The 14,948-nt window shown below is 41.5% G+C and overlaps 1 protein-coding gene across 5 annotated transcripts in view; it reads right to left on the minus strand.

Annotated features, from left to right (window-relative positions):
• STAT1 (signal transducer and activator of transcription 1) overlaps positions 1 to 14,948 on the minus strand; it is a 45,455-nt gene that overhangs the window by 3,747 nt on the left and 26,760 nt on the right. For all 5 annotated transcript variants that reach the window (XM_075934197.2, XM_075934195.2, XM_075934198.2 and 2 more), the window contains 7 exons: positions 13,749 to 13,847; positions 11,882 to 12,017; positions 8,648 to 8,703; positions 7,621 to 7,715; positions 3,161 to 3,300; positions 1,290 to 1,475; positions 508 to 583 (listed from right to left, as the gene is read on the minus strand). In XM_075934197.2, the coding sequence (XP_075790312.1) occupies positions 508 to 583; positions 1,290 to 1,475; positions 3,161 to 3,300; positions 7,621 to 7,715; positions 8,648 to 8,703; positions 11,882 to 12,017; positions 13,749 to 13,847 (788 nt within the window). The remainder of the gene's footprint in view (positions 1 to 507; positions 584 to 1,289; positions 1,476 to 3,160; positions 3,301 to 7,620; positions 7,716 to 8,647; positions 8,704 to 11,881; positions 12,018 to 13,748; positions 13,848 to 14,948) is intronic.

Genomic DNA, 14,948 nt, shown 5'->3' on the forward strand with positions numbered 1-14,948 from the left:
TTTAACCCAGTGTAGCTGTATTCTGCAAGATCAACAGCTTTGACTTTAGTAAACCACCAGCAGTAGGAGGTTCCATAAGCAAAAAGCCCAGCCTCCTCTTAACTGCACTGCTGAGACACAGTGTTTCACTCTGCTATGCAAGAGTGGTTTTAATACAAATGGACATGAGAGGTGCATGGCTGGGGATACATACTAATTTACTAAAATCAAGTCAAGCTAGGTCAGGTTAGTCCAAAGAAAACTGAAGTAGCTAATTTTTACGAAAAATCAAGTATGAAAAAACAGCTTTAAATTGCTTAAAGATTTCTACATTTTGTATTTTAACATAGTAGCTTTTGTTCAGATTTGTTAAGTGTATTGTGGTGTCTTTCTACCCACTGGACTTAGCAAAGCAGAGAGCTAATGGCAAATCATGTGTATCTTTAACACTCCTAAAATGTACAAAATTGGTTGTAGTTTCAAATACAATCCAATTTCTAGAAATCCAACTTTTCTGTTGAAACTTACACTTCAGATACAGAGATTAATTCAGTTTTGATGTATCCATTCCCTTTGGGGCCATCTAAATCCATAGGCTCAGAGGCTAAAAAAAAAAAAAAAAAGATACACCTATGGTTACCAAAATTTTCATTGTGGGAAATCTTTTCTATGAATTAAAGCAATAGTGTCAAAAATTACATTTATTTTTGAAAATGTTTTACCAGCTACTGTTACAAATTAAGGCTGCCAGAACTGAAAGAGCAGAGATGAATATTTCACTGTATTTCTATTTGTTTTTCATTAAAGAAGACTGTGTGTCAAATCAGTTTCCACTGTTTGACTTTTGCCACATAGCAAAAAGAAGAGAAAAAAACCCCAAATAAAGGAAAACCTGGTCCTGATACACGCAGGCAGCATTTTCTTCCCACTGATGTCAATGCAATATCATATAAGTGCCAGGGTTCAGTTACAAGGATCTAACTGCTAGTGGGGACATAAGGTTGTAAAACTATACAATGTGGCAAGCAGATTTAGGAGCAGCTGTTTGGCCTGATACCATGTACAGAATTTCCAATCTGACTAGATTTCCCACTGACAATCTTTGTACAGCCACATTTTTTTCCACTTTTTGAACAGTCGTGATACATTTTAGATGGGAAGAATTCAGGTATGATTTAAAAACACTGACCATTCTGATTCAACTACAATCATTTCATTGTATAGCACAGATATAATATGGTATTCCAATACTTCAATGACAAACAGGTACCTCAAAACACTTCTGCAAATGAAATGTTGATATCACTTACTCTCCTTGGGCCTGGAGTAGTATTTCCCAAAGGCATTGTCTTTGGGAATATTTGGATACAGATAGATCAGTGGATTTTCAGGAATATTTTCAGCCGCCATCACTTTGTAGTTGCGAATGATATCAGGGAAAGTAACAGCTGAGAGTTCCTTCTTGGTATAAGGTTCTACGGAATGGAACTGAGGTTCTGGTGAATAAAGAAGGATGTGAATCCTTGAGAGGTGCTCTAAGCGTACAGTATTAAAACTATACAGAAAAACACAGCTGAGCGTTTGTATTCACAGAGGGTCAAGTGAAGGAAGGGCCTTATAGAATGAAATCTAATTTGTACTATGTTACAATTTCAGTTATTTCCAAGCAAGTACCACTCCATGCAGAGGAAAGTATGACCTAACAGTAAGAACAGTTCTTTTCACATGTTTTATTCAGAATGTCAGAGGTGACTTGTGTTCACCCCTGGAAATGGGCTATGATCATACAATATAGTTCAACTAATCCACACTGAAGTTTACAAGACTGGCCCTTTTCAGTCTTTTCTGATAAAATTCAAGGCCACAAAGAAGGAAGAAACAATGGGCAAGGCATCTGCTTTCAGCAGCAGCAGTCAGTGGATTTTCCTAGGCCAGCAGTTTTCAAAGTACAGATCATGACCCAGTACCGGGTAGTGGAATGTCAGGCTCTGGGTCTCATTGCTGCATGGGGGTGCAAAGACAGCCTACCTGCCTGTCCTGGCATCGTAGACTGCGCTGTGCCACAGAAGGGGCCAGCAACAGGATCAGTTCCTAAGGGGAGAGGGCTGTGCACACTGCCCCTGCCCCAAGCACTATCTCCACACTCCCATTGGCTGGGAACCTGCTGCTGGCTGCTTCTGGGGTGCAGCATGGTCTGCGGTGCCAGGAGAGGCAGGAAGCTGCCTTAGCAGCTCTGCTGCACCACTGACTGGAGCCGCTCAAGGTATGCCCCTCTTGCCCTAGCCTAGACCCACCCCCCCCAAAAGCTGAAGCCTCCTCTTACAGCTGAAAGCCCTCATAATCAGCCCCAACCCAGAGCTCACACGCTAGTCAAATTATGTTGAGTCATGGGCATCAACAATTTTCTTCAACGGGGTCATGAGAAAAAAAGTTTGAAAACCACTGTCCTAGGCAGTTTAGTAGTTGGACTCCATTAGCTGGAGCAGCAGCTACAGCCTCTTGCCAGCAGGGGGTGCTATGTCTCTCCTCTACAATCAGCACAGTCTCTGCCCCGCCCAGGTGCCTCCCCAGCTTAGCAGGGAAGGAAGCTCACCAGGGAGGCAGCTGAGCTGCCTGCAGGGGAGTCACAGCTGCCCACTGTGTCGTCCCTCTCCACTCTGGAGGCAGGTGCAAGGGCATTGCTGGTGGGGAGCAGGAAGGGCAGGGGGACCAAGGGCAGTTGGGGGGTGGGGAGGGAATTACAGAGCTAAAGGAAGAGTCTTGGGGGGGAGGGCAGTGCAGCAGCAGCACCACCACCCTGGGCATGGGGAGGCTTGGGAGGTACAAGTGAGAGCAGGGTGCTTGGGGAGGCATGAAGGATATGTACTTGGTCATCCTGGGCTGGAAGAAACCTGGTGTGAGGGAATGATCATGGGGGGAGGGAGGGTTTGGGAATCTGTCCTGCACAATATGAGAGGCCAAACTGACTCCTCAGGAAATGCCTCTTTCCTCACCTGAATTAATCAAAGTGGCCTACCAGATTGCTTATGGAATATTATACTAGTGGTAGTACTATGGCACTTACCAGATAGGATTGTTTATTTTCCAGAGTCTGTGTAAGGGAGACAGTGGTTGCCAAGGATTTTTAACTTTGGTTTTCAAATACAGATATAAACCCAAGTTATTCTCTGTGTTTACTTACCATTTTGAGATCCCTCTACCCAGGTAAAAGTGATGGCTCCTTCTCGGCTACTTTCGCTAAATCTCAGTAAAAATGTCCCTGGCCTTTGGACCTTTAACAAAGCACGTTCTTTCTCCTTACTGATAAAGCCCATGATACAGCTGTAACATTGAAAAGAGAATTGTACATTTTACTTCTGAGCACATCCAAAGCATACTGAGTTACCACATGCAAGTAAAAGCAGAATTTTCCAATTGGTTTATAATGCCCTATGCAACTGTAACACCATCATCAATGCACAAACTGAAATGCACTCTTGCTTCTGGGTGCAGTAGTCCTTGAACAGCAGCTATCTGGAGACTGACAGTACAGTCTTTCCTTTCATTCTATGTGTAACCTACTATAACATGTTTTTTTTCTCAAACCTTTTAAAATCAGAAATTGGTTAGTTATCCAAAACAAAATGTATTCAATTTACACATGTGTTTGCAAGACCTGGGCCTAGAGAGTAGTTTTACCTTAATGAGAACATTAAGTTGTCATTAAAGAAAATTGTTGCTGCTTTTCTTTTTGACATCCTGTGTTGGAATCACAGACAATTATTTGGGTTTCTCAGTATTTGATTTTGTGCTCGCTTCCCAGACAGCATGGGTATCTCTGCCAGATCAGATAATAACAGTCTAGGTTATTTCAATCCCAGTATTTCATTGTATGTTATACCATGTTTTCTTACACTTGGAAACACTCTAATAGTAGCTCACTTTGCTTTCCCTCTTTATGCCAGGGTACTATGAATTGTCCCTTTGGAGAGTTTTATTTTTTGTCAGATGCTTCAGAGTGAGCTGGGATAATTTTTGTGGCCTTAATGGAAAGGAGCTCTTAGGAGAGCAGATGAAGCTGTGTCTAATCTGCTTGCAATGCCTGAATATACCTGAACATGCTAGATGGGCCTGTGTGATATGACAGAGTAACATATGGATATGATGGTGAAGATCTTAGAAAGTGAATACTCATGAAGATGACACAAGAGGCTCTCAAATAGGAACATGAAGGAAGAGAGTGCTCCCTGTACAATGACTTCCATCCATTAGGAATATCTGTATTTTCAAGCTTGGAGATGATGTAGCCCTGATGCATTCAGCTAGCAATATTGTCCAGATTTTCTCCAATAGATCAGAATTTGAGAGAGAGAGACAAGGGGTATTTTTGGCTTTAAAATAATGTTCCTACTTTATTTACCTATGAGTTCAAATGTTATTTGAATCATTGCTCTTCCCTCATTTATGTAGTAAGTAAATTACAATTACTTTAGGTATATATATCTCTGGGTCAGTCCAGTACATCAGGAAATACACCATTTACTCAAAAGAGAACATGAAATGTACATGCTAAATTATATATTGAGAGCTTTTTAAAAAGAACTCAAAGGATTCTTTAGGACTATATATCCCAATCCTTTCTTTGGCAATCTTCAGCTTGATATATGAAAAAGGCACTATGAGGACAATTATGATCCCTATTAGATCAATGCTGATGCCATGTATATGCCATAGATGTTTATATTGACTCCTAACAAGTCTTTTTTTGTATAGTCTGATTCAGGGCCTCTTGTGGTTCCAGTGGTTTATTAGCCCCTCTTAATTAAATTTCTGTTATTTGGCTCTCCTAAAAACACCTAATAAATATTTTAAAACTTACGCCTGATGTAACAAACGTGTTCATCTCTGTTTCTATAGACCTTGTGTTGTGTTACTTGTCTGCAAATCCTTTAGGTTTAATTGAAAATAAAGGTCTTATTATACCTTTTTATTTCTGTTTCTGCTCTTCAGCTAATAAACCGAGGGCTTAACTGTTCAGGATGAAATTTGTTGTTTATAACTCTGTGTATCTGTAAGTTGTTCTTGTAGATGGTACTAACGTTATTATACAGAGACAGAAAGAGCACCCTGGATACTAGTTGCAAAACTCTCATTAACTTTAATAGGGCCAAGATTTCACCCTATTAACTAAAAACAAACAAAAACTTCTTTATGGGTGTGGGTGTGAGAGAGTAGCTCCCATTGTTAAGCCTAATGGGGCTGACAAGGGTGCCTGGAAAATCCGGACTCAACAATGGGCGCTGATCAGTTTCCAAAGAGTAGGACAAAGATTTTCGAAGAGGAGCAGAGATTATAATACAGAAAAAGAGGAGATTTATGAAGGGTGAAGTTTGTTGGGGGTTTTAATGGGAAGCTTTAAGGGGAGAAGTCAGCACAGAGATCTGTAATAGCTAAACAAAAACTCACGGTGAGAACACGGCACACGTTAGTATAGTCACTTCCCTATTAACTTAGTCGTGTAGGTGGGCCCTATTCAGTAAGACACTTTTAGTATTTGCCTTACCTCAAGCACATATGACATTTTGTTAGTCACATGCAAAAACACCTTGTTCATTCAAACCTAATATCCATAATTTTCCTGGTTTAAGTTTTAGTCCTGGATATGAATGTTATTTTGCCAGCACAAATACTCTAAAACTGTCGTTAAAATAGTAAGAGTTTGTCACTGTTTTCATTAATTACTGATTGTCAATATTAATAGATAGCCATTTTTACAGAATTTTTCTGTAAACAGTAGGGATGTCAACAGTAGGGATGTAATAGAGTAGCCTATTAACCAATAAGCAAAAGCTTATTGGTTAATGCTATAGGCTACATGCATTTCCCCTCCCCCCCATTTGCCAGTAAATTTTTAGAGGCTGGCTAGCAGCCCGGATCAGTTCCAGCTTGTGCAAGGTCCAGGACCTACCCCTGCTGTGCCTCTGCATTTAGGGTACGTCTACACTTGCTCCCTAGTTTGAGCTAGAGATGCAAATGTAGCTGACCAAAATTGCTAATGAAGTGGGGATTTAAATATCCCGTGCTTCATTAGCATATTCTCACCCGCGCATTATTCCTGGTTCGAATCAGCTGTTGAGCAGAAGTGCGCTCCGGGAAGCATTCGTTCGAATCAAAACCCTTGGTTCGAGTGAACATTACTCCGAAAAAAATTAGGAGTAACATTAGTTTGAACCAAGGGGTTTGATTCGAACGAACGTGCCCTGGAGCACACTTCCTAGTTTGAACCCGCTGTTGAGTGGAATAACGCGCGGGCGAGATTATGCTAATGAAGCACGGGATATTTAAATCCCCGCTTCATTAGCAATTTTGGTCGGCTAAATTTCATCCCTAGCTTGAACTAGGGAGCAAGTGTAGACATACCCTTAAAACGAATTAGGAGCCAGAAGGGCAGGCATCCTGGCTCAGTTCCAGCTTGAACTGGGTCCAGGAGCTCAGAAACTCCACCGGACAGGGGCTACTGCCACCCAGAGGCAGCAGCGCTGGGCAACAGGCAGCCGATCCGCGAGGGGAGCTGTTTTTTAAACTGGCTCCCCTCACAGACCAGCTCCCACCTAGCAGCCCACGCTACTGCCTCTGTATCAGAGGCAGCAGTGCAGAGTAACAGAGACTGGCTGCCGGCCACATCTCTGGGGAAATATAGAATAGTTTAGTAACTGATAAGAATTCATGAGATTAATCGATTATTCATTTAACCGATATTTAACATCCCATGTCAAGTGTTGTAAAATGAGGTTAAATCTGAACTGACAATTAAAAAGCAGGATTAGAATTAGGGATGCGAACAGTTAACCAGTAAGAGCTGGAACAGCTCCTTGCCTGTTGCAGGAGCCCCATGGGATGCCCGTGGCGTACAGGGGCTGTTCCAACTGGGCTCCAACAATACGTTTAACCAGTTAAGCAATTAAATAGGATTTTACATCCCTAGTTAGAACCTCATTTTGAGCTTATTTCCGGCAGCAGCCATAGCTCATTATTAAAGGGACTATGTTTTTGAGATCAGCAAACTGAAGGTCAAGGTTTTTAAACATTATTAAAGGAGAATGGAGCTAATTTTTCAAATCTGAAAAAGAGCTTTACTATTAACATTTAATCCTTCAATATTTGATCAATAAAAATTAGTTGCTATAGCAGGACTCCTTCACTGTATCAAGGGATTCAGTCAATCCACCTGTTAGCTCACAAATGCACTTTTTAAAACAAGGTTGAACATTGTAGAAGGTTCCCCTGCAGCAGTTTAGTCTTCCCCTCTAAACTCCTGTTCTTGTGAACAAATTCAGTTCTCCCTTAGGATGTGGCAAATGCTCACTACGTTGTAGGTTGGGGCTGATGGCTAATTTCACTTAACTTGACAATGATTTGAATTTTGATCTTTGGCATTAAAAGGCAGTGCAATGGGGTTTCTGCACTAAACTGATGGTGTTTTCCCCACTGCTTCAGCTAAGATGCAGAGGATCTGTCTTGCTCCTTCCAGTGAAGACTCAGAACAAACCTCACTTGCCCTATTTAGCACTCACATTTTATTTTATAACTGTCATTATTAATAGAACTAATTGCTTGCACCATCAGCCACTCATCTTCATGAGCAACACACAAGATTCTTACCCGTCATTCCAGAGGCATAAGAGGTGTTTTTTAATGAGTTCCAGTATGCCCTCAATCCACAGCCAGAAAGGAAAATTTTTCTCATTTATATTTTCCTAAAATTACAGTACATGGGGAGAAAGACACAAATAACTGTTACAAAATGAAATTTGAGTATAATGGACTTAACTTATAATAATATAGTGAAACAACTGCATTGTCTCTCCTTCCTCTCTTCTTCTCCCCTGTTTTTCTTAACACTTTTCCTCTTTCTTTGTTCTTTTTTGCTGCTATTTTTATTTCTTTTTACAGTCTCCTCTCTTCTCTTCTTTCTAGCAAGGAGCGGAAGAACCGGAGCTTTGAGGAAAAGTGCTGCCTTGGGATGAGGTGTATCCATTGACACCATCTCACACTGGTCTGTGTTAGGGATGTAAGAATGATGGACATCGTACCCAAAGGACTGAATGTTTAAATGGGTAATCAATAAGCTCATGGGTTACCCAAATGGTTACATGTCAGCTCCTGCACCAACTTACATTTGATCTGCTACCACTACAGGCATGTATCCTGGGACATGTCTTCGTTGCAGTAAACTTGTGCTTTTCCTTGGGTGTTGCCCCTAATCAGCTCCTATTCACTAGTTAACTACTCTCTTTATTTAAGACCAATGAAGGTCTTTCACTTGATGACCCACAGATAAAATTAAAGTGCTGGAATAGAAGCCAGGAGCAGTAGATTATTTTATTATATTGAAATACTTAAATCTATACATACAAAGAGCTCTGGATGACTTTTACAGAAATGAAGATTCAGTCCCTGAAAAGATGCACACACCTCAGCAATCTAACCTAGTCCCATATAATTTACATGAACTAATCATGACTGAATCCAACTATCCATTCCCCCTAGCCTCCTGAAAAGTGAAAAAGTATAAAGAAAAATATTTGTATAACACTCCAGTAGAAAAACTCTATGCAAAAGAATCCTCAAACAAGGGAAGTCAACACTTTGTTCTCATTATCTAACTTGTTAAATAGACAGTTCCTACCTTGCAGAATCTTGTCCAAGGAATAAGGCCATCAAGAGAGCATCCACCTGTTGGACCTAAACAACAAATCAATAGATGGGTTTCAGATGTGCTTATTTGAAATATCAATTAGACTCAAAACTTAATGAAGGTGAAACCAATATATATTTGCATATTAAATTCTGAGCATTTGTTTTGTTTCAGTTAGGGGTGTAAAAAAAGATGCTACTGATTTAGCTGTTTGAATAGCTGGTGTAGAGATAGCAATGCACTTTTGCATTGTCATCCCTCTAGAAAGTGTACTGAAGAAGCAGAATGTATGCAAATTTCAAAAGTTCGTTCTGACAGACACCAGGTAAGAGCAACTGAGAGCTCTGCTACAGATTTTATATTAATAATTAGGATCAGAACTAACCCTAAAACTGTTGTTATATATGACATTTTCATCTTCAAAATAATTCTAGAAATTTTGTCCCTTCTTACTTATTTATTGGCAGAAGTCATCATACTGAAATTAGGAGTACTAGCCATGTAAGCTGAGAGAGATTTGGTCCATTAACTCATCAATTATTGCAGTATCCTGTGAGATCAAGTTTTATTCCCATTTCAGCTTTAGTGATTTGCCAAAGGGCATGCAGGAAGTTTTTATCATAGCCAGTAATAAACCTCATATCCTCTGACTCTCAAGCCTATCCTTAACCACAAAATCATTCTCTTTCCTGTTAGAATCCAGTAGGGATGTAAGAGTGTAACTGTTGAAATGGTTAACTAATAAACATGGCTCTGTATCAGAGCCTGCATAAGCCGACTGCCGGTCTCACTCCTGCATTGCAGGCTCTGTGGCATAAGCTTTATACCACAAAGTCTGCAGTGTGTAACTGCTAAGATTTTTTTTAATGGTTAAAGAGTTACAATATTAACCAGTTTTTTAAATCCCTAGAATCCAGTAGCGTGTGCACGTTTTGTTTTAAAGGAGTATCTATGGTTTTTCCCTTTAAGAAAACTGTAGCCCAGTTGCCTTCAGCTGTGTCAATAGTAACATGGTCAAAATCCCTCTGAGCATGCAACATCACAAGGAAAGTACAGGTTGGACCTCCCTTATCCCGCACCGTCGGGACCTGACCAGTCCCAAATGAGGGGATTTGCTGGACCAGGGGAGGTCCCTCCCATCATGGCCCATGCTGGCTTGCTGCCCTCGGCTAGAACTCCAGCCCTGCCCTGCTGCTGCCTGCTCAGATGTGGTTGCCCAGACTGGTGCTCCATGATTGCTGCTGGGGTTGGAGCTCTGCAGTTGCTGCTGCTGGCCAGAGCTCCATGTCTGGGGCTGGAGCTCTGTGGCTGCTGCTGCAGGCCCCCCGCTACCACCTGGCTGCAGGGTCAGAACTCCCTGTTGCACCGTTCACCCCTCTGCCCGCCCCCCAATGTTGGGCTCCCAGCTGAGTTGCTGCCTCCCTTCCCCTTTTTCCTCCTGCCTGCTGCTCCTCCTCCTTCATGGTCCGACCTCCCTATTCATGGCCTTTGTGGCCTGGGGGAAGGGAAGCACGTGAAGTCTCCTCTTGTCCTGGAAAGCGCCGCATGCTCCTTGCAGCGTGGGAACAGGAAGTGCATGAAGTCTCCTCCTGCCATGCAAGGAGGCGGGTGCCTAGAGAGAACTATCAGCTGTTCAGAACAGCTGGTAGTTCTCTCTAGAAGGGAGGAGGGAGTGGGCAAAGACTTCACTGTGCTCCCCCACCCCCAGGACAATCAGGGTCTGTGAGAGGGGAAGCATGGAAGTGTCCCAGGCCAGCCTTTCGTCAGAGGCCCCACCCCTTCCAGGGTGGTCTGGGACCACTTCAAAAATTAGTGAAGTGGCTCATCTAAAATTATTGGCCACCCCTGTCCTGTCAACTGCAAGTCTTTGCTTCTCTAATCCTATCCAGTATCCTCCTCCTCCTGATTTGTAATCAATCAAACTACAATCTCCAGGTATAAGGGAGATATCTTTTTTTCCCTATATCCATCTAGAACAAGTATCAGTTCTCAAAATCATCCACAGTATCATAACACAGAAGAAAGTCTCAAATTTATTGCCGCTAATGAAGATTCTCCCATCAATTTTTCCAGAATTGAGATGAAGTTTTATATTTAAAATGTAATGCAATGATAAGATCGAAGGTACCTATTTACAAATTTCCCAAGTTGTGAAATACCAAACTGAGATGTGTCAATGTTCAATCTTCCTCTATCTAACAGCAGGAAGTGAATGTATTTGCCTTTTTTATTAGAGAATTTTAGAAAAAACAAGTGATTAAACTAACAATGGTAAATTATTTAACAAAGAATGCCAAAACTTTTAAAGATTTGATATCTTGAGAACATACCAGGGCTAGAAAAAATGCTTTAAAAACATTGGCCAGCCGGATTTCCAATTTAATTTTTTTTAAATATCGCTTTTAATAAAATTGAAGGCTAACGGAAATGCTTCCTGGGAATTAACAACAAAGGTTTTTGTTTTGGTTTGTTTTTAAATTAAATATTTCTTTCCGAACTCTTATCCAAATGCTTCAGAATGGAATTAGTCAGGGTCTCTGAGAACCAGACAGGAAACTGGCACTTTTTCATTGTTCACTTTTGTTGTGTACATCTCCCTTGAACAGTGAATTGGGGTTTAGCTAAGGACATGGTGGGAGAGGAAGGAAAGGAGGTTTTTATCTTAACACGTACCTTTAAAACTATCACAGATCTCTTCGTCTAGCCCTGTCTTTTATGCAGTCAAGGCTATATATAGCAGGTTTTGGTTAACGGGCAAGCGTAACATGAAAACTCAAGACAAAAATTACAGTTACTGGGGAAAATAACCCATTTCTTGAAGAAATATTGCAGTGCCCTCGCAGAAGCAGTTTTGGGCAATGGTAGATAATGTAATAATGGTACAACAGTAAGAATGTAACAATGGTAGATAATGTAACAATGGTACAACAGTAAGAATGTAACAATGGTAGATAATGTAACAATGGTAGACAATTGGAATAAAAAACATGAAAGTCCAATATGGTAGTAAGTACAGCTGGTCAAAATGTTCAGATTTAAAAATCTGACTTAAAAAAAGGCAGGGGAGAATCAAGCTTCTCATGTTTTCTATGGAAAAGTTCATTTCATTTTTGTTAGGCAATAAATCATTTTCCCTAGTCATCAAAAAGGTCATCTACTTAATATAACCAAGAGAAAGGAACATAAAAGAGCTTATAGATGTAAAAAAGCTTTACAGGCTCCTACCAAGAAGTTTCTCCCCCAGCATGCTCAACTGATCTGCATGAAGTCCCCTTTTAGTTACAGAAGAGAACTGCCAACTCAGTACGTCAGAAAGTTGAGACCATCTTGCACAAGGCGGGTTCAGAAAGAAGGACAAGTTCTAGAGAGAAAACACCATGTCCACAATTTTAAACACACATGAAACTTAGGAGCAAAGGGGTATGGTTAAAAAAAGTAAGTTTACACAAGATGTGATGAAGTTTGATGATAAACGAGGACATCTACAAAGATCAGTGTTTCTCAAAGTGGTCTGCGGACCCACTCTGAGAAAGCTGTTACCCGGCCGCTCTGGTTTACTTACCAGCTCCACAGCCACGGAGCCTAATGGCACCCATTGGCTGCGGTTCACCGTTTGCATCCAAGAGAAGCCGCCGGAAGCCGCAGCCTGGGTCATGCTGCTTCTAGGGTTGTTCAATTTTGATTAATCAACTAACAGAGTATTCTATAGAATGTCCATTAACTAGGTGATAAGGAGTACGCTCACTATCCGCTGCACCTCTTTCTTTGAAACATACAAGAGTCGTGGGTAGTTGGACCCCGGTGAGCTTCTTACTTCGAAATGAACAAAAGCTGCGGACAGCTCTTATACATTTCAAAAAAGAGAAATGCAGCAGTAAGGACACCTCTGCATTCCCTGAGCCCCACGGAGATGGTGGTATGGGGAACCGGCTTTTAAGCCGGCTCTCCCTACTACCAGTTGCTTTGATAGACTCAGCGGGGGAGAGGGGAAGGGGAGAGCAACTAGTTGAATGACTACTTGACTATCCAATAAGCTTATGCTTATCGGGTAGTCAACTAGTCACTTATATCCCTAGCTGCTTCCCACAGCTCACCTTGGCTGCAAACAGTGAACTGCAGGCAACGGGAGCCCTCCGTGACTGTGGAGCTGGTAAATAAACAAACCTGAGCAGTCTGGTAGCAGGTCTCAGAGTGGGTCCATGACCCACTTTGAGAAACACTGACATAGATGGAATGCCTAGCTAACCTGGGGAAACAATTAACAATATTGATGGAATCTTCTCTGAGAAAAAACAAAACTACAGCACTTCTCTTTGGGTATGTCTACACTGCATTCCTCTTTCGAGAAAGGAATGCAAATGCAACCGAGCAAAATTGCAAATGAAGCGCAGATTTACAAATCTCGCGCTTCATTTGCATAATGGTGTCTGGGCGCTTTTTCGAAATACCCTATTTCGAAAAAACCCCGCCATCTAGATGGGGTTACTGCAGAAGAAAAAACCCTTCTTTTGAAATAACCCTTACACCTTAAAAAAATGAAGTTTAAGGGTTATTTCAAAATAAGGTTTTTTTTTAAAATAACCCCATCTAAACGGTGAGTTTTTTTTCCGAAATAGGGTATTTCGAAAAAGTGCCGGGACGCCATTATCAAATGAAGTATGAGATTTGTAAATTTCGCTCAGTTGCATTTGCATTCCTCTCTCGAAAGAGGAATGCAGTGTACATACCCTTTGGTTTGCTGGGTAAGATTAAACCCATGCATGTTACTGAAGAGGAATTAATTACTGAATATATGCAGTATTCCAGGAGAAGCCAAATCAACAGGTGTATAAACTATAATAAAGGATACTACAAACAATACCCCAATCTACGCACATAAAAACACAAACCCCAACCAAACAAAAAAACCCTTATATCCAATAAGAAATGAACTTCAGAATAAAAACAAAAGAATGAATGTCAAATATTATGAATTAACATGGAAAGACAACTCACATCTCCCTTGTAAGTTGTACATAGTTTTCAGGGTACTTTTAATGCTCTATCTATCTTTCACACCAACAATACTTAGAAGTAAGTCTTCTGTAAATACCTTGGGTTCAGAAGTCAGCATATTGTACCACAAAATAGAAGCCCATCCACTTGGAAGTTGGCTCACATTTGAAATCACAACAATGGGAAGGGACGTGGTCTATAAAGGAAAGAGATTTTTGGAATTATCAGGGATACCACTTATACTACTGAATATACTTCAGAGTATATATACTTAAATCAGTTACTATGTAATTATCTTTCATATACAATAAATATATTATCAGTTTGTAATGAACTGGGGCTATGTTTGTACAACTAATTAATTCTGACCAATATGTGAAGTGTTGTAATGAAAAACTGCTGCATTACCAATATCTATATTAAGGGTGGGCAATCATTTTTAATGGGGAGCCACTCTAAGATTTTGGGAAGCGGTCAAGGACTGCATTTCTGTCAAGAGAGTGCAGGATCTGGGTCAGAGGTTGGGTGCAGAAGGGAGCCTCGGGTATTGAACTGGGGTGCAGGAGGGGGTGTGGAGTCAGAGAGGGAGTTTGGGTGAAGGAGGGGGTTGTGATCTAGGGCAGAGACATGGAATGCAGGGTCCAGGTGGAGGCATGGGTGTAGGAGAGGATTCTGGCCTTGGGCAGGGGCTTTACAAGAGACTGCAAGGTCTGGGAGGAATTGTGACCTGGGAGAAGGGCTGGCAGCAGGTTTGGGTGATTACCTGGGGCAGGGGAATGGGGTGCAGGGTCAGGGAGGGGATTTGGGTGCTGGAGAAGATTCTGGCCTGGGGGAGCGTTATTGGAAACTGGCCAATGGGAGCTGAAATTTTGTGGGGGGGCGCGGGGTGGAACAGAGCACAAAGCCTCCCTCCTTGCTCTCCATCATCCAAAGCATAGAGCAGATACATTTAAGGCGGCTGCAGCTGCACTGTGTTGAAGAGTTCCAGGGAGGCAGCTGTGGGCTGGATCTAGTGGCTTGGCAGGCTGGATCCAGCCCACTAGCTGCCTCTTGCCCACCCCTGATCTATATACATGTGGATCCATAATTGCTGACAGGGCCTGGAGTAGGTACATGCCAGACAGGCACAATGTGACATACTTAAGGTTAACAGTGGTATGTAAACCTCATCAAGCTCATACTGAAAAAACAGCTGCCTTTTTAGAAATCTTATTATACATATATATGGGAAACACAGAAAACATATCAAAGATTCACTAGTGAAGGAATGTAATAGCAATCTGTACTAGAACCTATG

This window comes from Pelodiscus sinensis, chromosome 7 (genome assembly GCF_052426305.1).
Source record: "Pelodiscus sinensis isolate ZL-2025 chromosome 7, ASM5242630v1, whole genome shotgun sequence".
NCBI classification, from domain to species: domain Eukaryota; kingdom Metazoa; phylum Chordata; order Testudines; family Trionychidae; genus Pelodiscus; species Pelodiscus sinensis.